This window comes from Notamacropus eugenii, chromosome 5 (genome assembly GCF_028372415.1).
Source record: "Notamacropus eugenii isolate mMacEug1 chromosome 5, mMacEug1.pri_v2, whole genome shotgun sequence".
NCBI classification, from domain to species: Eukaryota; Metazoa; Chordata; class Mammalia; order Diprotodontia; family Macropodidae; genus Notamacropus; species Notamacropus eugenii.
The window spans coordinates 425,697,943-425,725,884 of NC_092876.1; the positions used below are offsets into that span (position 1 = coordinate 425,697,943).

Consider the following 27,942-nt stretch of genomic DNA (forward strand, 5'->3'; position numbering starts at 1 on the left):
ACAGGCTTTTTCTAATTTACTAACATCATTCAGATGGATCCATTAGTTGTATTACATCTTCGCCTGTAAAAACTTAGGAGGGCTTAGGTATGGTGATGTTAACTAGATTATTTGTAAATTCCCTTCCATAATACTGTCCAAAATAAATTTCTATGTGAATGATCTGTGCAAAATGTTAACTCTGTGTAATTTTCAAGACTGTGATTCCATGACATGTCTTATACTTAATTCAGAGAATAATTTTACTAAATTTTATATCCAAGCTTAAAAGAAATAGCAAAAATTCAATAATTAGCTCATTACAGGCTAATTTTGATATTCCTCAAGTCTTTCATACAAAGTCAGTGGTCACCCCAAGTTACTCATATATTTACTAAAGGCAGACAATTAGACACAAAATTCAGCCCAATTTTCTACCAATTTTAACTAAAGTGGCTAAGTCACATTTCCTAACGCCCACTCCAATATTTTGTCATAATGTGGAAGTGACCATGGGTTACTAAATCAACACACTTGTTAAGTTCTACCTAAGATTAAGGAATTCAACTGCTGAAGGAACCGAACCCACATAGCAGGATAGAAAAGGCTCTGGTTGTGAAGGCAGAGGCCCAGTTCTTCCATTTCCTTCTGCATATGTGCCATCTGATGTACACTACTTAACCACTGTGTTCTCAGAATGTTCTTCATATTTTTTGAATCTAACATCTAGGTGTGTGTAAGATACAGATTTCTCTCATAAACATTTTAATTTTAAATTATTTCAGAAGATATGGAGAAGTTGCACTTAAAAGAAAAGACAGCTCACCCATCTCCCTCACAAAAAGGGAAACAAAGCTGGAAGAATCAGATCCCTTGTAGTACACTCAAGGGGATTAAAATATAATTTCATGGGACATCAGATCAGTCACAATGAATGTAAGCAAGGAGACTATCATAAAGATAACTGAGTTTTATGGACCAACATCTGGGGCAAAGAATGAAGCAGGGAAATACTGTGAGGAACCTGACAAGATACTCTAAATCAAGTCAACAAATGCCTTAATACTCAATAACTTCAATGTGAAGGATGGCACAGAGAAGCACAGCAAAAAAAAAATATAGAAAACTACAGACTGGAATTAAGAAATGAAAGTGGATTTGTGATCATGAATATTTTCTTTAGAAAAAGTGAAAAGAGCGTGGCAAGCACAGAAAAAAATCACACACACAAACTGAACTGTCTACAGGTGAACAGAAAACAACTGGTGACAGACAGGGAAGTCATTTCAGAATCTTATGTCTGTGTCATTACCATCAGAAAAAAGGTCAAAATTAACACCAGTTTAGAACAATAAAAATGAGCAAACATTACATACACTTACAATTCTAATAGGAAATGGGTATGAGTAAAGATACTCATTATCTCCACTTCTTGGAGAAATTTAACAGATGGCAAAAAAACCACAATATGGAGATGAAGAGCCCAGAAACTAGTCAATAAAGAACTTGAACTCTCTGCCAGGCAGAGATTTGGAAGTTAAGAACAACAATGACTTAAGACATGTTCAAATGCAGAATATTTTGGAAAATAGTGATAGAAAATTATAAGTAGCATCCCACAAGAATTTGCCTCATGAAAAGAAGCTAGCCTTCATCAAATATATACCAAGGAAATTTATGCTACAGATCAAAAATTTAAAGACATTCAGGAACAAGTTTTCAAGATACCTCAAAGGAGGAAACAAATATCAAAAGAACAGAAAAGATCCTAGCACATATTACCTTAAAAGTGTGACTAAAAAAGGTATCAACTAGTAACCAATACACCTACTTATTCATCAGTCAAAACATTTATACATGTAAACAGGGTGCGTGTGTGTTCATCCTTCGTTGCCGAAGAAGACCATGCCATCAGGGAAATGATGACATGACTCACACTTGACTTTTGGTTTTTTTTGAGTGAGGGAGGGCTGTAAACAGGGTAGCTGTTATGCAAAGGGGCCACAGAAGCTTTCTGAAGATGGTTATCTAGATTAGAGCAAATAATCAGTCATCCAACTGACTGAAAGGATAGAGAATACATGATCCCACTGTGTTCATAATTTGTTAATTTTAAAAATCAATGTGATTCACTAAAGCAAAATCAAGTAATCTCCCATGCATACTTTAAGTTCATACAAAAAACACTGACAACTAGAGAGATAACTTTATGCAACAAGCATCATTGACCAGGCAATCTGTGAATTACTCAATCATCTCCATCTTTAGCCCTGAAGATGGATGCTAGTAGAACTGCCAGGATAATGTGCACTGGCACTTTCAAAGGTCCCAAGGAATTCAGGAACATCCTCTCAGTGACAATATAAGCTGATTCTATATTCACTGTGAACAACCTAAGAATGGAAAGATGTTGGGATACAGACAGGCAGCAACAGCATGTTACCAAGAATGACTTGCTCCCACAAAGTGGTAAAAGTCATGAAAGACAAATCTGACTAGAAAAGGTGGATCAGTCAGACAATGAGGGATGGACAATTCAAAAGTTTCACTGTTATTAATGAAATATCAAAAACAAACAAAAAACTCAGAGAAGGCCTGCTATTGGTTGAAAAGAGCCTCTACGAAGGATTTATGGAAGGGCAAAGATAAACTGTAATGATCTGGACCAGTGAAGGTATATTCACAGAGAGCCAATGAAATAAGTTTAATTTAGCTGAAAGTAAATTTAATTTTAAATTTTGTATACAGTCTGCTCCACCCTCTCTGTAGCTTAAATGTAACTATTCTTATGACGCTGAATTCAATAGAATATTGACAGAATCAGTTCACTAAAGGTATAGTTTTCTACTCTACAGCAATAGCCCAAGAAAGAATGCCTTGTTACTTATCCCTAAGCTACTTTTAACAAAGTAAGAAATTAGGAAAAAGGTGCCATAATAAAAATTATGTTTCTGAAGGAATCATGATACAGCATGGCAGAGAGTTTTTGAAACATTTAAGACAACTCTAGAAGAAAATAAGGGCAGTGAAAGAAAAGAATTTATGCTAAAGGAGGGGAACAGAAAAAGAACGAAATTATTATTATTATTATTATGAAAGCCTGGAAACGAATGAGTAAAACTGATAATGCCCTAGTCATTCAGAATAAGATAACCCTGTTGCTTTTAAACAAATAACTATAACCTAAAATCTGAAACATCATATGTAGTCAGTTCTATTTATTCATAACCTTAACGCCTGACACTCAAATACTCGTTAACTGACTGAACCTGTAAACTCATTTTGTCAGTAAGCATAAATAAATTTCAAAATTACAAAACTGATGTAGTTCAAATTAAGGTTATAAAGACAATGTCCCCCAAATTCTGAGAAGGTACTTAAAAAAGTAAAAGTGTGGTTACTATTTCTGAACATCTATACAAATTCAAAAAACCAGGTTCAAATGTTGCCATACTTTAAAAGAGCATAATACTGTACAGAAGAGTAAGAAACATTATAAATTGTACAAAGCTTCAAAAAAGTCAAAGAATTACCTTTTCGGTCTGTCTTAAAGTCAACTAGAATAGGTTCTTTATTTCCTTCTTTGTTTTTTCCTAATCCCTCTCCTTCTCTCCAGCCCATTTTTCTCATCAGAACGGCTCCCATTCCACCAGTTACAGGGGCTGCTCTTAAGAATTGATCCTATCCAAAGAAAGAGAGGTAAAATGTCCCAATTCTAAAGTTAGAATCTGATTATGAACTCACACGCAACTTTCTAAAATTATCTCACTTTACTTCTAGATGTTGTATAGAATAAAGCAATAAATGAATATTTCCATGATTTACCCATACTGGAGTTTCTATGTTCTAATTTTTTAAAGTATTAAATAGTAGGGGTTTTTTGAAAGTTGATTATGATGATTTAAACTAAAATGGCAATTTTAAAACAATGGCCCATATGTCCAAAAAAATTAGAACATTCCTTTTTCATCCACTATTTACGTTCACTGGTATCTCTTCTTAGCTTGCAAAATAAAAAAAAGGCAGTGTTAAAATATTTGACAATATTAACTCTCCCAGGTGTACCTAGTTAATGAACAAAAAACTCAGAAAACATTTACAAATAAAATTCAGACAAATGTTGAAGCATATTTTTGTCCAAAATTCTTCCAAATTCTACCACAGAACAAGTATAAAGGTTTTACTTAAGACAATCCAAATCAATATTAAAATTATTCTTACATGTTTATACATCAATACTAATGACAATCACAGACACACTGTAAGTATACCAAACTGAATTCTTTTAAAACCTGAGGTTAAAAGACTTTAAAAAACTTCCTTAAATGTTTACATACCTAGGCCTCGGTGGCCGCAGTGTTGTGAATAGTAGGACTGGCACTGACCGGGGCAAGAAGGCAGCTACAAGCATTTGGCCCTGAAACAAGTTTCCATATAGAGGGGTGAAAGTTCACAGGTTATTCTGTGAACTATCATCTCTCCTGTATCCAACCCACTGAACCATAATTTCCATCAAAGCAGCAAACTGCTTAATGTCTTAAAATACACAATACACTGGCATTTTCAACACAGTCAGGTTTTTTTCATACAGTAAGAAATAAAGGGCATTTAGATATACCCAAAATGAAGATACAAGAGTTGACTTCTACTGAAGCAATTGTTTCAAGTGCATAATGTGCTTTTTCCTTCTCTCTTTTTAAAAACTTCATTTTTAACTGATCTAGCAATTATGCTATTAAGAATTATTAACTTATCAAAACAGGAAATGACAATGTACAATTACAATTAATTACTATAAAATTTACACTTCCTGTTATTGCTAAGCTAATACTAAAAAATGGTCCCATACTACATTGAAGCTGTGTGATCTTGTTTCCCTCAGCTATTTAGCTACTGGGGGAACATATGCCAAAAAGTCACAATTGGACATTAAGTCTATCAATGTGCTCTGATGGAAGGAGGTAGCTATGGAGATAAAATATATGTAAGAGAGTGTGTGTGTGTGTGTGTGTGTGTGTATGTATATGTGTGTGTGTGTGTGTGTGTGCGTGTAGCCCTGGTTCAGTTCCTCAGGCTCATAAAATCATAGATTTAGAGCTAGAAAATTCCTCAATTGGTACAGGCCATAGAGAATATGTGTATGAAAAGACAAGTTAGTTAATGTTGACATATTAAACTGCCTTGATGCTACACACCTAAAACGACTTTTTTTTTTTTACTTACTTTCAGGTTCATCCTCCCCTCTTTTCCACCAACCTCTCCCTAAAGAGGGCATTGTACAGAGTACAATTCAAAAGCAAACTCCAGAGCAAACTAGGCTTCCAATTCTTCTTCTGAATTTTTCACCATGTTTTATTTCCTATATGAAGCTGACAATGTGGCTGATTCATCTCACTAGTTCATATTACAGAAATTTCAAAATTCTCAAACTAGTTTTGGAAAATATACCAACCAGTACAATACCACATTTACCTATGACCAAAGCAAATTTTTTCTAATGCTTCCTTTTTCCCTAGCAAAGAAAGATTTTAGATCTTAAATCCAATTTCTACAATTGGGTAAATGGAAAATGGAAATATTCATAAAGATATTAACATTTAAGACTTTTATAGCAAACAGAAAAACATAATGGCTATGGCTATTACAAATCCCTAAAATGATCAACTAAAAGTTAGTTTTTATGGTACAATATGAATAATCAAAATACATGGGTCCTTTCATTAATCCTCAAATGCAACTCAAAATAAATGAACATAATACTTTCCTTGTTAGGGAAGATGCTGCACTTTCAAAATTAGCTTGCATCATCCCAACAATTCCCTTCCTTGATGTGGGTCTGGTCTTTTATATGGAAAATGTTCCTTTTCAGTTCATATGAGCCACAAAACTTATTTAAGGAATATAAATATAAAATTTTGCTGATGAAAAAACATTATTACAGCTTTTGTCTATGACAACGAAATTTTAAATGGTTTTGAAAAGGGGATTAGCTAAAGAGTTACGTAAGCTAACTGAATGCTTAAACATTTAAAAAATTATTCTTCAGGGATATTCTAGGTAGAATTTTTCATACTAGGGTCTGAGTTTTAGATGTTTTATAAAAAATGACATTTTAAATAGTCATAAGAAACCTATTACACTGAAGACAAAAACAGAAAAAATTTTAGAGGGAAAATTTGAAGAAGCCAACTAGTGCATCAACATAGAACCAGGCTTTTAAAAAGTTATTGAAATTCAGCTCTTAGAAATATACTCTACTCCATAATCAGTCACAGTCATCATTACCAAAATCAAAACGGATATTTTCAAGTCAAAGTTTCTAAGATATTTCTACCCAACAATGTTCAGGGCTGTGGGATAATAATAAACCTAAAGGTACAATAGGTGTATCCTCTAATTCTAATTTCCTAAAAAGAACCATTCAATCTTCCAAGATATAAAGTGTAGTAAGAAAACGTTACAGAAATAGATTAAGTGGACAAACTTTGAAAAGAAAAAAAGAATGCCATTTTTCAAATGCTCTAAGTAGTTTTTATGCTATTATCATGATTTAAAATGTATCTAAATACAGTGCTATGTGTTTTAAAACTCCAAATAGTAATGTTAGTTTCTAATCCAAACTCTTCAAGAACTGTCTCCAGAGAATTAAATACACAGTAATTCCACTAAAGAGTCACACAGGACATTAATCGTGCCAGTTACTCATTGTACACATTATCATGCAGCTATTTTCAAAAATAGCAAGCAGAGACCATCCGAAGTTCAATATTGGCTCTGTGAAAGTGATGCTTTATAAAACCTAGTATTTCAGAGATGAACAATCAAGTTATTCATTAGGTACACGTGCCTGGAGCAACTAGCAGATAACAGCAATACCTTCAACGTAGCACCTTAGTTTAATACACATGTACGGTATCTCATTACGCCTCATGATCCTGCGAGGCAGGTAATAAATGTTATTGTCTCCACTTGGAGATTCTCGAGTGCCAAGAAGTTACTTGCCCAAGATCACACAAGGAGTCAGAGGTAGAGCCGGACATAGAACCCTTCCCAGGCCTTTAGACCACGCTGCCTCCCAGTTTCAGCACTGGTATGATGCCAATACTCCTGAAACAAATTCCCATCACCCTCCCACCAAACCAATTTCCTCCATCATCATGCCGAAAAATTCATTTCTTCAGGAAGCCCTTCCTTAACCACCTAAGGCTCCCCCAACAATGAGGTAGCTGTAGGTGGAGTCCGCAGATTTTATTGCAGAAATCTGAAAACAGATGCACCTATGTCTTCACCGCACGAGTCGTCCATCCACTCCCTTTGTTTTTAGGGTCTTAAATATCCTGTTGTTCTCCTGAGATCAGTGGTTCTCAATCTGAGGTCTGTGGACCACCAGTGGCCATGAGGGCCTGATTGGTGGTCCATAGCATTCCCCATTCCAACCCTTCACCCCCAACTCCCACCCCATCACCACTGCCAATCCCACCACTGCCAATCTCCAGCCATCCTCCCCCCCAACCCTCCAGTCCCATGGCAAAACTGCCACATGCAATTGTTCTAGAATTGGGAATCTCCCCACTACTTCTGCCTAAAACCAACTAAGAACCAATGGGAAATAGGAGAGGGGCTGGAGGTCATGAAAGGGGTGAGGAACTGGGGCTGAGGGATTCTGTGGGAGGGTGCAGGCACTAGGGTAGGGGCAGGGAATTCAGGGAAAAAACAGTGGGTGGAAAATAGGAGGTGGTAAAGGGATCCTAGGGGTAGTGATCCACCAAAGATAAACCTTTCACGCGTCCCATGATGAGGAAAAATTTGAGAACCACCGCTTTAAGTTATTAGATTAGTAGCCCAACAGGAACTGTGGAATATTCTTTACAGCACCTGGCACACAGTTAGCACTCAAAAAATGGTTAACAAAAATACCACCACCAAAAGCAACAATAATAAATTTTAAAATGACCTAAGGATATAAACTGGGTGGATCATGAGCCAGTTTTAAACATTTGCCATTTTTCCATGGATCAGGTCCATCTTCAATGTCCATCCTAGAGTATATATACATAGCAAATTTACTTATGAATTTCAGTTAGAGCCAGACAATAGGTTTCTCACTCATGCACTTTAAATTTTTTTTAAATGTTTTAGGATTCTGTTTGGATGCATGTGTCTATCTGCATAATGAGTACCTTTTTTATCCAGGCTTGAGCACCAGTATTTGCCAACTGTTCTTGTGTCAGAACTTGCACTCCTGTACTTCCTGTGAACTGGCCTGGTATTGAGTTTAGTTGAGCCCAGGCATCAATCTAAAGAAAACAAGTAATTACACGTGAATAAATGAAGTAAGATTAATAAATCTCCATCATTATAAAGAATCTAATTTTATAAAAATGTGGGTTCAGTTTAAGATAAATAGAAATTAAAAACAATGAATTTTTAAATGATGACATTATCAACTGGATCATAATCATAGAGTTACAGCAGCAAAGGATCATGGAGGTCAATCTAATCCAACCCCTTTGTTTTACAGAAGAGGAAATTAAAGCGTAAAAGGGGTCCAAAGTCAAGTAGTAGCTTCAAACTCATGTCAGAGGATCACAGATTTAGAGTTGAAAGGGACTTCAAAGGCCACAAAATCCAATTTCTTCATTTTATAGATTAAGAAATCAACATGCAGGAAACCTAAATGATTTCCCCAAGATTACAAAGGTAATAAGACTAAGTAACACACAGGTTACGAACCCCAGGTCTTCTGCACACATCCATTGTTCTTTCCCCTGAAATATGCTACTTCCCTAAATGTCTGTGTTTTTTAAATTGCTAAAGTTTAAATCACTACTTTGGGGGAATTTTGTTGTTTTTTAGAAAATGAAGAAAATTGAATGATCTCCAATTTTGATCGACTGTGAACAAAGTTTCTCCAAAAAAAAAAAAAAAAACAATGAAAACCACTTGAAAACATTCTTCCTATTTTGGCATAGGGACAAGAAGAATTTAAAGGAAAAAGTACAAAGCAAGCTTTCTCGCTCCCGAAGAAATTGTTGAAAGTGAAAAACAAAACAGATGATGCCCAGCTAACTTATTTTGAAACAATATTTCTCCCTCCTCTTGCATGTACTACCTACATGTATTTCAAAACATTAATTTATCTATTTTAAAAAATAGGCGACTTGAACCTGATCAATCTGGAAAAAAACAGAAATCAAGATATTTAAGTAAGTTTCCATTCCTAATATTTGACTAAATAACAAAATCAAAAAAAGAAAAAGGGAAAGTTTGGGCTCCACAAATTTCTGTCCCCAAATACAAATATCACACTAAGTATGACTTGTTTACAAGGAGATTCACACATTTCACAGCCTAATCAAGTCTCTTTTCTCCAAATGCTCACGTGAACAAGTACTTGTTCCCATAGTAATATTTGTATCTAAGTCTACAATTAAAAGGCAAAGTGAACCACTAAAGCAATCATCAGAGTAATTAGATTCAAAAACTGTTTCACCTAATTTTCTGGATAACCAAGTTACTCTATCTCAACATCATATCCTAAATCTAACATAGGTTAAAATATGACCTCTATGATTAGAAACTTGAATTACAACAGAGTGCCACATACCCGCTCTTGTGCTCGATTTAACATGCTCATGGCTTCAAGGTCAAATGCATTTTCACTAAGTCTCTTCTGAGCAAGTGCTCGTTCACTCATTGCTGTAGAGATGTCCACAGGCTAAATAAGAAAAAAAAAAGATTTCAAATTATCACAACCAAAAAAAGTGTATTTTCACACTAACTTATGGCCCTAGTTGTTAAAAATCAAAATTTAAAAAACAGGAAGGAAAACATTCCTAGTACCTTAGATTTGCATAGTACTTGACAGTTCCTAAAGTGCTTCTGCATATAATATTCTCATTTAGCTCTTACAATAAACCAGTGAAGTAAAGAGGGAAGGTATTATGAACTACTTTCCTTTTTTATAAAAAATAAAAAATAAAAAAAAAAGAGAAAACTAACACATGGTGTTCAAGTGACAGAATTACACTGCCAATAAAGCAGAAGGACTAGAATGTAGGTCTTCTATCTCCCACTCAAGTGTAATTCCCACCATATCATATTGTCTCCATAAAGAACTGCAAAATTTAAATATTAATTCATCCCTTTCACTGAATAAAATTATTGTATTTTTCTTGTATTCAACTTACTTCTCTTAGAATTTATTTTTATTTTGTAATGAGATACCCTGACTAACAATCACCTAAAAAAGGCTAAAAATTTGAAAAGTAAAAGACAAAAGATAATGTAACTTTAATCTTTCTTTGAATCACTAACCCAAATTTTTTCACCTTGTTTCAAGGTGATTTGGTGAACTCAATTTCTCAGAAAATTGCTTTTTAACTACCATTACAATCCAATAGATACAATTCAGTACTATATCAAAACACTTGAACAATAGATCTGAAGTTGGAGGTCCTGAGATCAATTTTCGGCTCTGCAATCAACAGGTAGGAACCCATATTCATATCAATTAACCTTCTTGAGCCTCGATTTACTCATCTGTAAAATTAAAGTAGTGGATTGCATAATACCTAATTTTATTCCATTTTTAAACCTGATGAATACATTTGTTTTAATTCCAATATATATGCATTTGTTCATATAAAATCTCTGGAAAGTTCTAGCATTTTAGAAGTCCATATAACCTGTATAAATGATATATTTACTTAAGCAAATTTAAGCAAATGGGGAGAGATTCTTTCAGCTAATGAAGAGTAATAAGGTTTTTTTAGGGGGTCAAATATCTGAAAACACTTTGAAATGTCAACAAGAAAATAATTTATGAGATGTATGTATAAAAACTAAATGATCCAAATTACTATTTAGTAAATGCACCATCAATTTATGGCAATCCACCTAATTCTTAGGACTTTCTTACGGAAAGGAGTAAAAATTTATTACATATATGATCTACATATATGTATCTCATACTGTCTTATAATTTTTTAAAAATCCTAAACAGATTTGAGTTAAAACACATCTATCATAAAGAAACAACTACCACATCACATGGACTAGGGGTGTTATATAGTTCAATTTCATGCCAAGTATAGACTTCTCCTATTCAAGATCCTTTATCTTGTAAGATCTCACATTCAAGCATCAGTTTGGACACCTCCACTTTTAGCAACAACAAAAAATTGGGGGCATTCCAAAGTACTTCTTAGGTCATTGTGTGTACATGTGTGACCCTGACCAAGTTAATTCCTCTCCCTAGGTCTGGTTCTTAACTTGTAAAATGAGAGGACTGGGTTCCATGGCCTTTAAGATCTCTTGCAGCTATTCTAAGATCCTATAATCCCACACTTCCCTACAGGACCTTAAGAACCAAAATTACCCAAGTGATACGCTTGAAGTGTTTTTTGCTGGTAAGAGCTTAAGACTTTCAACTTTCTGATGGTTATTAGATAATTTGCAGTTTAATCTTTTCTATTCAATTCTAGTTGTTTCCATCCTCTAACATTTCTTTTTATTCATAAAGTATATGCTGAAAAGAAATTCACTGTTGGGAGCTGTCAACCATAAGACCTTAAATGTATGAAAAGATTAATAAAACTAGCCGATAACGTACGAGGCAGATACCAAGCAAAGTTGGATAAAGAAGCATAATGTAACATTGTGGTCTGGATCATGGCATCCATCTTGTGTATAAGTCAACTTGTTCCTCTCTTTTTATATATATATATATATACACACACACACACACACACACACACACACACACACACACGTGTATATATACACATATATGTATATGCATTTTTCCCTATTTTCACACTTCTTTCATTTTTTTGATGAGATGTTACGTATTTCAATAGTCCAAAATTTTCTAGTCCTAATATTAAGTTACCTCCAAAAATTATTAAACATGTATTTTAGACATCCCATTTTAAAAGCAAGTTCACTGTAAGTATAATTTGTGTAAATTTAAGATTGATCTTAAAATTATACAGTTTTATTTAGTTTCTTCTTGATACAACCCTAACAACATCTAGTGCTGTTTAACTGTAGCTTCGTTACAAAACAGCATGTAGACTATTAACTCAGTACTCACCATTTTAGAGATTACAAGGAGACATCTTTAAAATAACATGAATCAGTACCACCTTGTAACCCTTTAGACATATTGAAAGTTTGCCTCAAAAGCCCACTTCTCCTGCTTTTCAGGCTAGCTGGGACTATAAACAACAATGCACAAAAAAGCTTATTCAAATCCTTTTAGATGAGAGTGCTGAATCACTTTAAGTGCCCACCCCAAATATCACACTGTTGATTCTAAAAAAAACTAAAAAACTTTATATCCTGTATAAACTTAACATTTTAAAGGCAGCTTAGAAGCTAAAAAGTAATATAAATATTCCAAATAATGCAAAAGCCTACTTTCTAAAAAAAATTGATAGAAAATATAATTAATATCAACATTTTTATAAATATGCTAAATCCTAAGGGATACAATTATTCCTATAAATCTTAAGTGTAACTCTGGTTAGTTTTCATAGTCAATTTTCTGAATTAGGACAACTCTTAAAATTATTGGATACCGTTATTTATCAAGTGCCCATATGTATATAATCATGTGCCAGACAGCAAAACAGCTCCAAATTCCAATTATACTCTCAAGCACTTCTAAAGGTTGTGATACATGCCTTTCGGGTGCAGAATTTCAACTCCAGTTTTACCATAATCAATAGCCATTGTCCATTAGGTAATCTCTTCATTTCATCAATAAAGGAGATTAATTAACAAATAGCATTGAGGTTTTTAATCTTAATTTGCATTACTATCTCCCCATTCATGACCTGAATCATTAATTTTTATTTTTTCCCTGAACAAATATATTTCTTTTCTAACTGAGTTGCTGTCTCTAAAGTTCAATTTATTCTATTTAATCTTTCAGCATGAGAAATTGTTCTACAATAGAGTAGAATAAAAATGAACCACTCAGAAATAAATTACTTTGATTAGTATCTAATAGGGCATGAGGTAAAAGAAATTTTTAAAAATAGATTATAGATACTAGAACACTAAATAACATCTGCCCTAAGAAATGGAAAATGAAGTCAGAAGCCAAAGAAATTATGTCATGTTACAAAGCATTTCTGAATTAACTTTTATGTTACTATATGTAGATACATCCAGGAGAGAGGAGTTATTTGGAGTGGAAAATTTAGAATCTGCCCATACACCAAGTTCAAGTCACATCTGACACATAGAACAAGTTTTGCCTTTCTTCGTATACCCAGTGCCTGGCACATAATACCTGCTCAAAACTTTTTAACCTGACTTGTGTGATCCTGGGCAAGTTACATTAATCTCTCAGTTTTTTCACTGAGAAGTTTTAAAACTTATTATGTAGCTATAAGAATATGTAAGTAGTAAGACTATCATATAAAAATCTGAGAATAGTTTCTGATTTGCATTGGTAGAGGGTGTTTCCTCAATTGGAATTGCTTCCATCAAGGAAATTATAATTTCAGACAACAAAAGCATCAAGAAAAATCAAAATTTGGTGTTTCAAATGACTGGCTATTAAATATTTGAGCCTCACATTGGTAATGTACACATCAAGGGAAACCCAGTTTGAACTATATAAATTAACAGAAGGGGGAGAGAGATATTGATTGAATGACTAAAACATCAAGGCAAACTAATATTTGGTAAAACCTTTATATTAATATATATTTCATTTTTGTGTCAGATACGTAAGATGTAAGAAAACTAGAGATGGTAAAGAAACTAAGCTGAGATTTGCACACACACCCAACCCCATCTGCCTTAAACAAAAGTGATTGCTAATCTTTAACTATTACAAAGTTCTAAGATTTGGCTGTACTGGAATATTTAGTTACTGACTGCATACAGGGTGGGGTTGGGAAAGGGAACAAAGGAAACCCAAATTCAAATGTATTTATGAAATATATTTGGCTAACACATCATAACTCTTTTAAGTTAACAAACTTAAAACTACCGTCTTCTTGACTAAGTTTAGATCCTTTGGTATCACAATATTTACAAATGGCAAGAAACAAATTACTCCCAGCTAGATATTGCATTAATATTACTCTGATTTAAGAAACTTTTCTTTTAAGCCTCTGAAGTAGTTTTTATTTGTTTTACCAAAAACCTTATTCTACATTAATACATTTCTCAAACATTTATGACAATATGACCAAAATTATACAGTCCTCTGCTGCAGGTTCTTCACATTTTAAGATGATACTACTGACCCACTGTCAATAGAATAGTTATTTTTTATGGTAGTAGCGATGGTTTTGTTGATCCATCCACACCTTTGTGCTCCCTAACCGGGAGCAAGAGTAGTAATCATTTGCAAAACAACTGGTTGGAGTTAGGAATGCAGTTTGTGGCCAGACCACAGCAAAGTTAATTGGCTGATATGGAAAATGTATCTTTAACGTTCACATAATACAATCGTATTTGGTATGTACAAAGTTCATTTCCTTTATGAAAATGAAAAGCTACTCTACTACCAAAAATGATATTGCTATGTTAACTCAATGAATTTTATTTCTGCCAAGTCATTTCAATTCCAAAAATGTGGCATTTAAGGAGTATTTCTCCCATAAATTTATCACTAGCGCCTCAATAAATGTAGTTCCCCTCAAAAATTTATTCACAGGCTACTTCATAAATGTGATCATACTTAGTATAATGAGATCCCAATATTTCTATTTCTACAATTTTCTTCTAGGTGTTTTTAGTAAGACTATGGAATATATGTATTATGTGAATAACTGGTGAAAATGAAAAGAACTGATTTAAAAAAATCTTCATCCTTTCTCCAACTGTGTACAATTTGGAATCAGTCTGAATTAACATCTAACCAACAGTTTTGAGGCATTCTAAGTAGCTAATTCAAATATTACAAGAGGACAATTTTCACATAGTATTTGAATTTCATGAAAAATATTTGTCATATTATTTATCTAATCCTCCAAATAGGAAGCTAATGTATTCAAAGGTAAATGATTTTAAGTATCCTCACTTAAACAGCCTACTTTGGGGGTGGCAAACCCAAAGGATTAAGGAATATGTTGCTAAAATCTAGGTTACTTCAAAAGTGGTGAAGGGTTGCGTAAGCATGATCAGACTAGGCTTTTGGTTTAACTTAATACACTTTCCTTTCAGTTGAATTAAGATTCGCTAAGCATTTTCCCAAAGTTTTCTTCTGTCCGCTGTTAATGTTTGCAATCATATTAAAATACTCCACGGCAGCTTAGGATCTTAGGAAACATCATTTGGAAAAAGGTATAATAGTTCTTCATTCCGCAGCAACACTTTCCATGTTAAAAAGCTTCCTGGCTATTCACATTAATTTTGAATGTGTTCCCTCATACTTGTTAAATGCCTAATTATATGCATTAAATTAATTTAATACAAGTGTATGTTATGAGGAAGCCTAAGTAAGTCTAAGGCTGTTCAGAATTCCCGATCTAGCTTTTTACATAATAAAGGATGTCACTAGCAAATGTTAATCATGTCCCTTTTGAGAAATTTAAAACCGTCAGGTAACTTGATCTGGGTATTAATGTTGCCATTAATTCATTAGAATAGTTTCCAAACAAGGCAGAAAACCAAAAAAAAGCTACTATGAAATAAAATGACAAGTTCCCAATTTTTTTTCCATATTTGGGACATTCAACATGTTTCAACTCCGTGGAACCACGAGCAGATGAGAATTCCCAAAGCAATTATCAGCTGGTAAATAGAATTTTCAATGGCTAGTTATCATGCTTCCCAGCTTCAATGTTTAGAGCATGCTGCATTTCAAAATGCAGGACTAAAAGTGCACAGTGAAAACGTTGCCTGTGAATTGACAGGCTAAAGGGAAAAAAAATACTGCTATCAAAATGTTATTATGTTTCTGATTTGGGTTCTGTTCACTTTCTAATTTTAAAAATTGGATTTGTTTACTTAAGACATTAAAGGTGTGGAGTGATAGAAGAGTAATTCAAGGTCTCTGAAGGGGCATGGATCTATATAAAGGACAGGTCTCTCTGACCTACAGATACCCAGACTGCAGGGACATAGGAGGATGTGGGGAAACCAGCCCACCATTTTTACAGGGCATTGGGGAACTAGTCCAGTCCACGGAAGTGTGTCCGGGCTATGGGAATAATGGGCAGGAGAAAGAAAAGGTGGTTGAGGGATCATTTGGGAGTTCCCACCCCCCTACTGAATCTCCACCCTCCCAGATCCCCCAAGCGTGATTTTGCACAACAAGTTAAATAAAAGTAAACTGTTTATTAAAAGATACAGCAAAGGTACAGATACAGAGATACATACAAAGATACAGATATATATATATTTACATATATATACAGTCTTGCTGTTCTGATGTGCACTATAATGAGTAGCACATTATTTAGTCAGGCAGCATTTTAATGGGGGTTGTTTGGCATTATCACCGCATCATTTTGACAAGATACTACTAGAGCCACACAAGTATTTCCAAGTGTGGATTCCACTTCTCCAACTTTTAATAGTAGCAGAGAGGGGGAGAAGGGAATGGAGAAAGAGGCTGAGCATTAGGTTAAACACAAGAATAAAAAAGGGCCAGGGTAGTGCAGGGGAAGGGAAAATGAGGAAAAAATAGAAGGGTATCTGACAAATAATCTGGAGGTACAATTAGGAACTTTATTTATGGAAAATAGACTGTGCACCCAAGTTGCTTATCAGTCTGCTAGGACCATTTCAAGTTTGATTCAAGTGTTCAACCTGAAGCTCAGCCTATCTCCCTGATTCCTTTACCCACTAAACTTGCTACCACCAAAATCTAGAGCTATAAAGCCTGGAAGCAAAACGGGAAGCTAAAGAAAAGTTGTACCTTGGGCTACCTCCCCATAAATGCAAGGAGGGCCCAATGTTGGGTAAGGACGTGACAACACTGTTCTCTGCAATTCGATGCTGTTCACTTTGTGGCGTGGTTCCACAAAGTGAATTGCATCGAGTTACTGTGAAATGAGTAGCTGCGGGTTGTCTCATCTGTCGTCTAACCCGGCCCTGCCGTTTAACCCGACCCTAAGAAGAGTGAAACAGAATCCAAATCAGATATAAAATAACAATAAAATGGCAGTTTTAGGTATTTTAAGAAAAAAAAAGGGCAAAATGTTACTTTTACTTACCTCAGTAGGCAAATTGCTACTGAAGACATTATCATCGTCTTTGTTTTCTTCACCATTTTTCTCTACAGGAACCCACTCTCCATAAACACTATCTGCTTCCTTTTTTCTGTGTTGAGAGCCAGATGATACAGGAAATTCTTTTGTCAATGTTACCTGATTTTTTGGTGGAGTTGGTTTTGCAGCAGCAATCTAAGGAACAAAAAGAATATTTCACAAATGAAGGTTTATTATAACGCCAAATCTGAATAATTGCCATATAATCTCTAGTGACAGTCACTTAACATACATTCTCAGGCACTTAATTTCTTTTTAATTTCTCCTCAGAAATCCAAATTTAAAAATATAATTTCTAAGATGGAATTGAAAGCCAAAATATTTCAATATAAACTTTAAGTTACCAGCTTTTGACTTCTTGTATCAATTGCAGTACTCACATTTAAGTTGAAAAAAATGGGTTTAGGTTCATTGAGTTTAAAGGGATGATGATAGAAAGGACGTTCTTCCTCCTCTTCATCCGAAACATGGGGCTTGTTCACTATAACATCATCATCTTCTTTACTTTGTGCAATCTGTTTGCATTTCTTAAAGAGTAAAAAAAAAACAAACAAAAGATAATCTTACACACCCTGTATTCATAGACAACACATCCACTTCTTAATGGGACCAAAACCAAGTAAAGTAACTTTTAAAAATAGGTTTACATTTATAGACAGATGAGTTAGCTACTTAGCAGACTCTGGCCAGTCAGTCAGTCAACAACATTTATTGAGCACCTACTGTGTGCAGAGCACTGTACTGGGTACTGTCAGGGAGATACAAAAAGTAAAAGACATGGTCCCTGCCCTCAAGGAGCTTACAATCTAGATCAAAAGACAGAATACATACACATGAAATAACTGAAGAACGCTTTTACAGAGCAACACATTAACAAGTGCAAACTGATATAATACAAACTGAGTACATAAGTGCTGAGGGAATGCAGGCTAGAGTGAACAGAGTCGGGTGGGTTAAATTATCAAGGAAGATCCCCTTAAAGGGGCTTAAAGCCAGATTGTGAAGGTGAGGGACAGTGATTCAAGAGAAGAAGGAAAGGTAATTCTTAGGGGGTGGTTAGAACAAGATTCATAAGATAGGAAAAATAAAGATGTCTGATCATAACTGTAGAGTAGGAGAGGAGGGGGAGAAGGGAAATTACTGACATTTTTTTCTCCATGAATGTTTTATAGATCAAAGACTGAATGGGTTCCATCTTGCATACAAGTAGAGTTCAATTTTTTTTTTAAAAAGGTAAAAAGGGCAGGGAGTTAGTGACAAGGTCTGATGTATGAAGCAGACAAAGTCAATTCCTTCCTGAGAAGTTAGGTAAAGGCTCTGTTGCCTGGCTTAAAAAACGACAATGAAAATTTGGATGGACCTGTCTCTGTTTTCTCTATACAAGCACTAGAATTCTTCACATCCATTATCAATTTGAAAATATCACAAAAGGGGGCTCATTTAGCCAAAAGAACAAATTATATAAGGCTTGTGACCAAAAGAAACAGAAAGTATTGACAGTGGAGGGCTGGCATAAGGCTAGCCAATAACAAGTTTCAACATATGAAACAATGTGGTATTTTCTGGATCCTAGCAGCAATATTTCAGCGTTCTCAAAAAAAAAAAAAAACCCACAAAACAAGCCTCAACTGAAAAGACCAAATGAAAACAGTAAATATGCTTAATATATGTTACTGCCAAAACCCGAACCGCAGGAAGAACTGATAATGGCCGGCCATTATCGACAACGGCTGGTACCGAGCGGCCAAAACCCGAAATGTTGATGCGAAAGAAGTTCCTTTCAGGCAATGGCCGGCTATTCTCATTAATTTCCAAGCTCCGGTGGCAAAAGATCATTTCTGAAGATTGTCTGTGTCTTTGCGTATGTGTAGTACACTCGTGGCGGTCAGTGAACACGTCGTGAATGGAAACGAAACGGTAGGCGCGCTTCTGCGTGTTGCTCACTCAACACCTCCTCCATTCAAACGAAACGTCCCGCGCCTCAGTCAGTTTGGCTTCTAAAACTGGAAAGCAAAAGTAATGGGAAGTAACTTTTAGCTAGCGGAGCTTAGCCATCCCGGATAATGGCCTGCTAAACGGAGCTTCTGCCGCTGCCATGTCTGTATTTCGGGTTTTGGCTGCTCAGTGCCAGCCATTATCAGTTCAGCCCGCAATTTGGGTTTTGGCACGCTCCAGAGTCAACATCACTGAAATAATCAATTTTAAAATTGGAGGCAAATTTTGAACTAGCTTACCTCAGTGAGCTCTTCTATTGTGGCTCCTCCTGACTTTTTAGCAACTTTCTCTTCTACAGTTGGTGGAGGTGCAGGTTTTAGGTTTGGCGGTAAAGGAACACCAGCCTTAGCACACATGGCAGCTGCATTAGCTTTGGCTATTTCAAGTAGTTGAGCCTTATCTGTAAGAACAGTAAAAATTTACAAGTAGTGTACTTTTCATTTTATACAGTCAAAACAGTTGTGTACTCTTCTAGAGGTTAACAAGTATCAAGGTTCTTGAAACTAGTTCTACAGAAATCTGTTTTTAAGAGGGAAAATTATACCCACACTTCATATTACCTATTTTCTTCTATCTCTAATTTCATTCCTCCACCAATCCAATTTAGAGATCCACAATCTACTTAGATGGAAAAAGCAGCCACACTTGCACACTAGAATGATATGAGTCAATATTTAAATACCATGGTGTAAGCTGTTCTGTGGCTAAAACTGGAGATAGGATTTAAGCTCTGGTAATGAATGCTCAAAGCAGGCTTGGTTCTCTTAATCTAAATTTACCAATGATAAATAACCTTACTAACACCTCCTACTAAAACGGCCCCAAAAATTATTTTCCCTGTAGCAAAAGCAAATACTATACCTCACAAAAACTACTTAGTAATAGCTGCTGAACCTACAGTTTATATGGTACTTGTGAACAGAATGATTAAGAATGGAATTTTAAATGGCATTCCAGGTTACCTTGTGACAATATACATTTAGAATATAAAAGATTTTGAGTAAGATGCGGGAAAAAGAGAGTCTGAGATTTGTACATATATGTTTTGAACCATTAAAGCCAACTCATCCCAACCCTTCCACTCCCCAAGGTTTACATCTGTAGTTTACAAGTTACATCTTTCCTAATACACTCCAAAAGAATATCAGGTTATTTGGTCCATGAATAATTAACTTACTGCATTTACTACAGAACTAAGAATAGAGAGGTAACAGAATAGGCTCAGCTACCAAGGAGCAAATACCCTTAAGACTATGGCATAGTGGATAGGTACCAGCCAACCTTGGAGTCAAGATAGCCTGGGTTTAGATCCTGACTAAATGTCACTCAACCTCTCAGTATCACAAACTCTGAAATTCTTTTCAGGTATACTATTTACAACCATACTGAAAGCAGCTACTCTGTCATATTCAATGACCTAAGACTACAGACAAGCTAACAGTTTTTCATAAGTGGAAGGACTTTCCATACCAGGAATTCCCCACACAGATAGGTCCAGACCACCCCCTGCCTCCCAAAACTAAACTACATAAAAAAGAGAGATAAAGGTATATTACAAAAAAGTAACTTGATGAACTAGAAAGCACTCATTCAAGTTGATTTTTAGTTTTCTACAATTCCAACCTTTTTTTTTTTTTTAAACTACAGACAGACTTACCCAAATCTGTCAGACGTTTAGGTGGTGACCTGCCTCTTTCAGAAGACCTGGATCGTTTCCGGCGAATAGGAGACCTACTAAAACGCCTCCTCAATGGTGTCCGTGATCGCCTTAGTCGAACTGGTGATATACTAAAGCTTCTCCGTCTTACCACAGATCTAGATCTTCTTCGACGGCTTGGGGTGCGGCTGCGGCGGCTTGGGGTGCGGCTGCGGCGGCTTGGGGTACGGCTGCGGCGGCTTGGGGTGCGGCTGCGGCGAACAGGAGAAATGCTGAAGCTCCTCCTTCTAACCACAGACCTAGACCTTCTTCGTCTACTAGGAGTATGACTTCTACTGCGACGACTAGGTGTACGACTTCGAGCTCTGGCTACTTTGCGATTATCTCTAGAGCTAGATCTTTTCCTTTTTCTTTCCCTAGACTTGGACCTGTGTTTTGGAGACCTTTTACGTTTCTCTTTTGATAAAGAACGCCTTCCTCTTGACTTTGATCTTGATCTGCTGCTTCTCCTCCTACGTCTTGAACGTGATCGTGAACGCGTTTGGGATCGATGAGACTTAGATTTAGATGACCTCTTTCTTGCTCTTGAACGGGATTCACTTGTGCGTCTGCGTGACTTGTGTTCCGAAGACTTAGAGCGCTTACTTCGAGATCTTAACGAAGAATCTCTTTTCCTCTCTTTCTCACCTTTATCACGGCTTTTAGTTTTCTTGCTCTTGTCATGTGTGTCCTTAACTTTCACAAAGATTTCGTAATCATCCTTTTCTTCTGATGAAGATTCTGAAGCTCTTTCAGGTATGCTAATAACAACAGGGCTGGCAGTAGTTACTATGTCACGTTCAACTCCACTTGCAGACAAAGGTCCCTCTATATCAGTCCTAAGGTTTGTGACACGTTCCATATCTTTGGGAAGTAAAGGTCTCACTAGATCTGCTTCATTAAGATTACAAATGTGGGCAGTAAATACAGGCTCTTGTTCAGTATTTTTAGCAGAGAGTGGTGTCTCTTTCTCTGTTTCATTACTACCATCTTTATAACTGATAGCAATTACTGTGTCATGTTCACTATCTTTCATAGGTAATGATGCTTCTGGATCAGTCTTACCAAGTAGATTATTAGCAGATAATACATCATGATGAATGTCATTAGCAGGCAAAGGTCCCTCAATATCAGCTTCACTACCACCACTAGGACTAGTTGAAATTACCATGTCATGTTCAATCTCTTGAGTAGGTAAATGTCCCTCAACATCAGCCTTACTTACTGAGCTGGTAACAGTTGCTGCAAAAAGTTCAATCTCCTTAGTAGTTCCCTTTACATCAAGTTCATGAATATGGGAACTGGTGGTAGATACAGTCCCAACTATATTAGCTTCACTAGGGCATGTGGTCAACAGTGTGTTATGATCAGTCTCACTGCCAGGCAAAACTTTCTCCACACCAACTTCACTAACAACAGGGCTAGTGGCAGAAGCAGTGTTATGTTCTGTCTCTTTTGCAATTACAGGACTATTTACATCCAAGAGTGTATTTACACGGTGTATGCTTTCATAAGAATGACTCTCCAGTTGCCTTTTTTCATTATCTGCCGCTTCACTTGACTGAATGGACATTTCCTGTATGATGGTCTGTTGAGAAAGATTAGACTCAACAAGTGAGACTACATCTGTTCTTTTAATACCAGGCTCTGAAGTCATTACTGTAGACTCCATCGTTGGTGTGGGCTCTGGAACAACTACAGTACCATCAGGCACTGCTACAGATGGCTCTAGGACTATGGGTTCTGGCATGGCCACCTCTACCACAGGTGGCTCCGGAAGTGCTGCAGTCAGCTCTGGGACTAGCATGGCAGACTCCTGAACCACCACCGTGGCTGGCTCCTGGAAAATCACCTCTGCTTGACCTTGGACCATCACCTCTGTCAGTCCCTGGTCTACCACCTCTGTGGGACCCTGGACTGCCACCTCTGCTGGGCCCTGGACTGCCACCTCTGCTGGGCCCTGGACTGCCATCTCTGCTGGGCCCTGGACTGCCATCTCTGCTGGCCCCTGGAAAGCCACCTCAGCCAGTCCCTGGAAAGTCACCTCTTCTGGCCCCTGGACTGCCACCTCAGCCGACCCCTGGACTGCCATATCTGCTGGCTCCTGGACCACCACCTCAACTGACCCCTGGACCGCCACCTCAGCCAGCCCCTGGACCGCCACCTCAGCCGGCCCCTGGACCGCCACCTCAGCCGGCCCCTGGACAGCCACCTCAGGCAACCCTGCGACTGCCACCTCCGTCGGCTCTGGAATCACTGTCTCTGTTGGTTCTGGGACCGCCACCTCTGTTGGTTCTGGGACAGCCACCTCTGTTAGTTCTGGGACCACCACCTCTGGGACTGCCATTTCTGAGGGCTCTGGGACTGCCACCTCAGTCAAATACATAATCTGTTCTGAGACAGGCCCAGATGCTAAAATGGGCTCAAAAGTTTCCACTGACTCTGTCACAATAGGAGATTCAGTGGGTTCTGCAGTTAATATAGCAGTCTCTGACAATGCTTCAGATCCAGAAGATAGAACAGCTGCCTGTGGCGCTATAATAGCATGCTCTTGTGTCACATGAGACTCTAAAGATGTTGATGTCATGGAAGATTCTGGCTCTGGTGGTGGCTCTGAAACAGTTACAGCAGGCTCTGATGTTAATACTGACGGCTCTGGAGCTCCTACAGAATAATCAGTCATTGTAGACTCTGGCATCTCTGTCTGCATCACAGGAGGCTCAGGGGGTAAAGCTGGTTCTTCAGAGAGTAATGCTGTTCCAGCAGTAGCCCATGCATTTTCAACAGGTAATGCTGACTGCTCAACAGGTAATGATGGTCCCTCAGGGGGCTCCTCAGGAGGTAATGGTGGTGTCATGGGGGGCTCCTCTGGTGGCAAAGGAGGCATAGTAGGTGGCTCCTCAGGAGGCAAGGGTGGTACCATATAAGCCTCAGTATATGAATCTGTATAGGAATCAGCATAGGAATCAGCAGTCATAGACATCATTGAGCGGTCAGCAGTATAAGAGGACATCATGGAACGGTCAGAATAGGATGACATCATGGAGCGGTCAGAATAGGATGACATCATGGAACGGTCAGCACCCATAGACATCATAGACCTCTCAGCCATTGGAGACATCATGGAGCGCTCATAAGCCATCATAGAACGCTCATAGGCTGACATCATAGAGCGCTCAGCCATGGGAGACATCATAGAGCGCTCGTAGGCTGACATCATAGAGCGCTCATAGGCTGACATCATAGAACGCTCAGCCATTGGTGACATCATAGAACGTTCATAGGACATCATAGAGCGTTCAGCAGCGTAAGATGACATCATAGAGCGTTCAGCAGCATATGACATCATCATAGAGCGCCTAGATGCTAACATTAGGGGCCTGGGTGCTAATCGATAAGGCCTGGGTGCTATTCTATATGGCCTGGGTGCTATCCTATATGGCCTGGGTGACATTCTATAAGGGTCAGGAGCTAGCCTATAGGGATCATGACCTAACCTATAGGGGTCCTGTCCTAATCTGTAAGGGTCATGACCTAACCTGTAAGGGTCATGACCTAACCTGTAGGGATCCTGGGCTAACCTGTATGGATCTTGGGCTAACCTGTAGGGATCAGGTGACTTGGGACCTAGCATAGAGGACTCTGGTGTACTGGACGCCAACATCTGGGCATCCATGGTGCTGGAGGCTAACATCTGGGAGTCCATGGTGCTGGAGGCTAACATCTGGGAATCCATGGTGCTGGAGGCTAACATCTGGGAGTCCATGGTGCTAGTCGCTAACATCTGGGAGTCCATGGTGCTAGTCGCTAACATCTGGGAGTCCATGGTGCTAGTCGCTAACATCTGGGAGTCCATGGTGCTAGTCGCTAACATCTGGGAGTCCATGCTGCTAGTCGCTAACATCTGGGAGTCCATGCTGCTAGTCGCTAACATCTGGGAGTCCATGGTGCTAGTCGCTAACATCTGGGAGTCCATGGTGCTAGTCGCTAACATCTGGGAGTCCATGCTGTTGGAAGCTAACATCTGGGTGTCCATGCTGTTGGAGGCTAACATCTGGGAGTCCATGGTGTTGGAGGCTAACATCTGGGAGTCCATGCTGTTGGAGGCTAACATCTGGGAGTCCATGCTGTTGGAGGCTAACATCTGGGAGTCCAAAGTATTGGAGGCTAACATCTGGGAGTCCATGGCATTGGAGGCTAACATCTGGGAGTCCATGGTATTGGAAGCTAACATCTGGGAGTCCATAGTATTAGAAGTTAACATATGGGACTCAGGGGCCATCAGGGGATCCACTGATACTGTTACAGATGTCTCCCCCACTAATGTAGTAGGTAGCTCCTGTGCTACTGTACTATATGTTTCCAGCGCTGTCGTTGAAGGCACCTCCAGGGATTGTGAAACGGTCATCGTTGACAGATCCGATGTTGTCATCACAGAATGACCTGACATTTCTAGCGCTACAGTTGCCACAGGTTGCCCTGGCAACTCTAGCGCTGCAGCTACTGTAGGTTGCCCTGACAGCTCTGATGCTACAGGCTGCCCCAGCAACTCCAGTGCCACAGTTGCCACAGGCTGCCCTAGTGCCCCAGACTGCCCCGGCAACTCCTGTGCTACAGTTGCTGAGGGCTGCCCTGGCAACTCTGAGACCCCAGTCACCGAAGGCAGCCCCCGCAACTCTGGCACCTCTGGCTGCCCAGGCAACTCTGGTGCTGTGGTAGCCACAGGCTGCCCAGGCAACCCTGCTGCTGTCGTCACCTCAGGTTGCCCCGGCAACTCCAGCGCTGACATCACTGTAGGCTGCTCCGGTTCTGCTGTCATCACAGGTTGTTCTGCCAATTCCAAAGCCACGGTCACCACAGGCTGCCCCGGCAACTCCAATGCTGTTGTCACCACAGGCAGCCCAGGCAACTCTTGCGGCATTTCCAGCGCCATCGTGGGTTGCCTTGGCACTTCCTGAGGCAACTCCGTCACCATCGATGATGCTGGAAGCCCAGGCAAATCCTGTGACAACTCAAGCACTGGTGTTGCTGAGGGCCCCGGCAACTCTGGTACATGTACCAGTGTCACAGGGGGCCCTGGCAACTCTGGCACCAGTGTCCCGGGGGGCCCCGGCAACTCCGGAACCTGCACCGGTGTTGCAGGGGGCCCCCGAAACTCCAGTACCGATGCCACAGGGGACTCTGGCACCTCCGGAACCGGCACCTCTGGCACCGGAATCACAGGGGGGCCCGGCACCTCTGGCACTGATGTCACGTAGGACCCTGGCAGCTCCGGCACCGATGTCACAGGGGGCCCTGGCAGCTCCGGGACAGACGTCGTAGGGGTTCTCAGCAGCTCCGGCACCGACGTCACAGGAGGACCTGGGAACTCCGGCATTGGTGTTGTGGGGGGTCCTGGCAACTCTGGCACTGGTGTTGTGGGGGGCCCTGGCATCTCTGGCACTGAGACTGCAGGTGGTTTGGGCAACTCCAATACCATAGTTGTAGGAGGCTCCACAGACAACAATGGTATTGTTGTAGATTGCTCAGGCAACCTCAGAACTTCAGTTACAGATGCCTCTGGCAACTCCAAAGCTGTTATGGAGCTTGACCTAGGATGGACCTCTGCAGGTGTCTCTGATGCCGTCACCACACAAGTTTCTGATAACTCTAGCAGTTTTGATGCTGGAGGCTCGAGCAATGTGATCTTTGACGGCTCTAAAGATGGACTCTCCAAATGCTTCGGCATAGATCTTGTACTGTATTCCGATGACACTGTCATATGTGCCTCAGATGACTTCGGCACTACTGTTGTAGTAGGCACTGGCATCACTGCAGGAGATTCCAATGTCTGTTTCACAGATGATTCCAGTGTTATAGCCACAGATGACTCTGGTTGCTCTAATGTGAAGGGTTCTGGGACTAATGTTGTATGTAGTTCTGATAGTTCCCCAACTGAAGTTGGCTTCAGTGCTACTAAAGTATGTGGTTCTGATACCTCTACTGCCATTGTAGGAGGTTCCAGAGCAACTGCAGGGGATTCATTCAGTCCCAATGTCATTGTTGGTGACTTCAGCATTACTGCAGGAGGCTTAGGCAGCCCAAGTGCTCTGACAGGGTGTTCCAGCCCCATCACTGAGGGCTCTGAATCAAACTTCAAATAGGAATCAGACTCTAATCCTACATTCCCACCATGATGAGATTTCAGCTTTGACTCAGATTCTTCTGACTGTCTCTTGTATTTTTTCTCTTTCTCTTTCTCTTTCTTCTTTTTCTTCTTTTTATTTTTGTGTTTTTTATGCTTCTTTGATTTTTTGGTGGGAATTTCATCAGTAGGGTCTGTCTGTACAGATACACATCTACTTTTTCTGGAGGCCTCCTTTAAATCTAAAATAAAAAGAAATGACATTAAATTTTTCAGATCACTCTCAACACTTTGGGTTAAATAAATGTAACAAAATTAAAATTTACAGAACTATAAAGGATTTTTTTCTTAAATAACTTAAATAAAGGCACAACAGAATATTCATCATTTCCTCAAGTCAATCTGTCTGAAAACTCTTCATTGAGAACTTTTTTCAGTAACATTCCCACCAATATTTAAAATATAACAGCAGGCCCCAGAGTTTGCCACAAAATAAATGTCCATTCACGCTGATCACTTTAATGTTATCAGCTATATATTAATGCACCTTTTTCCCTACTTACCCTTTAAAAGATATAAAGAGAAAATATTAATACTAAGAAAAAGATTATCCATGTAGTGTTAGCTTTATTTCCTCTTAACAATGCACAGAAATTACTTGTCTGTTATGTCTATGTATACATATATATACGAAGTCAGATCATCAACAATAAAGCCTGAGATGATTCAAAAATTAATACCAAGAAAAGTAAAGTATTCAACATCCCACATGAACTAAGACCTTAATAAAACTATACTCTTCAATACCAAAAAGACCAAGAACACCAAATAACACAAAATTAAAATAAAATTACGTTCATCCTAAAATCTCTATTTCTTTTGCCTTATGGATTAAAAACACAAAA

The 27,942-nt window shown here is 38.4% G+C and overlaps 1 protein-coding gene across 9 annotated transcripts in view; it reads right to left on the bottom strand.

Annotated features, from left to right (window-relative positions):
- The window catches only part of SON (SON DNA and RNA binding protein), a 35,171-nt gene that overhangs the window by 3,112 nt on the left and 4,117 nt on the right, over positions 1-27,942 (bottom strand). For 4 of the 9 annotated variants that reach the window (XM_072616832.1, XM_072616834.1, XM_072616831.1 and 1 more), the window contains exons 3-9: positions 20,875-27,279; positions 19,457-19,617; positions 17,603-17,749; positions 17,169-17,357; positions 9,587-9,697; positions 8,160-8,276; positions 3,513-3,660 (exon numbers count right to left, since the gene is read on the bottom strand). In XM_072616832.1, the coding sequence (XP_072472933.1) occupies positions 3,513-3,660; positions 8,160-8,276; positions 9,587-9,697; positions 17,169-17,357; positions 17,603-17,749; positions 19,457-19,617; positions 20,875-27,279 (7,278 nt within the window). Of the gene's footprint in view, positions 1-3,512; positions 3,661-4,316; positions 4,397-7,799; positions 8,019-8,159; positions 8,277-9,586; positions 9,698-16,272; positions 17,065-17,168; positions 17,358-17,602; positions 17,750-17,915; positions 19,226-19,456; positions 19,618-20,874; positions 27,280-27,942 lie in introns of those variants that run through there. The other 5 variants (XR_011968535.1, XR_011968536.1, XM_072616836.1 and 2 more) reach the window with 4 other exon arrangements.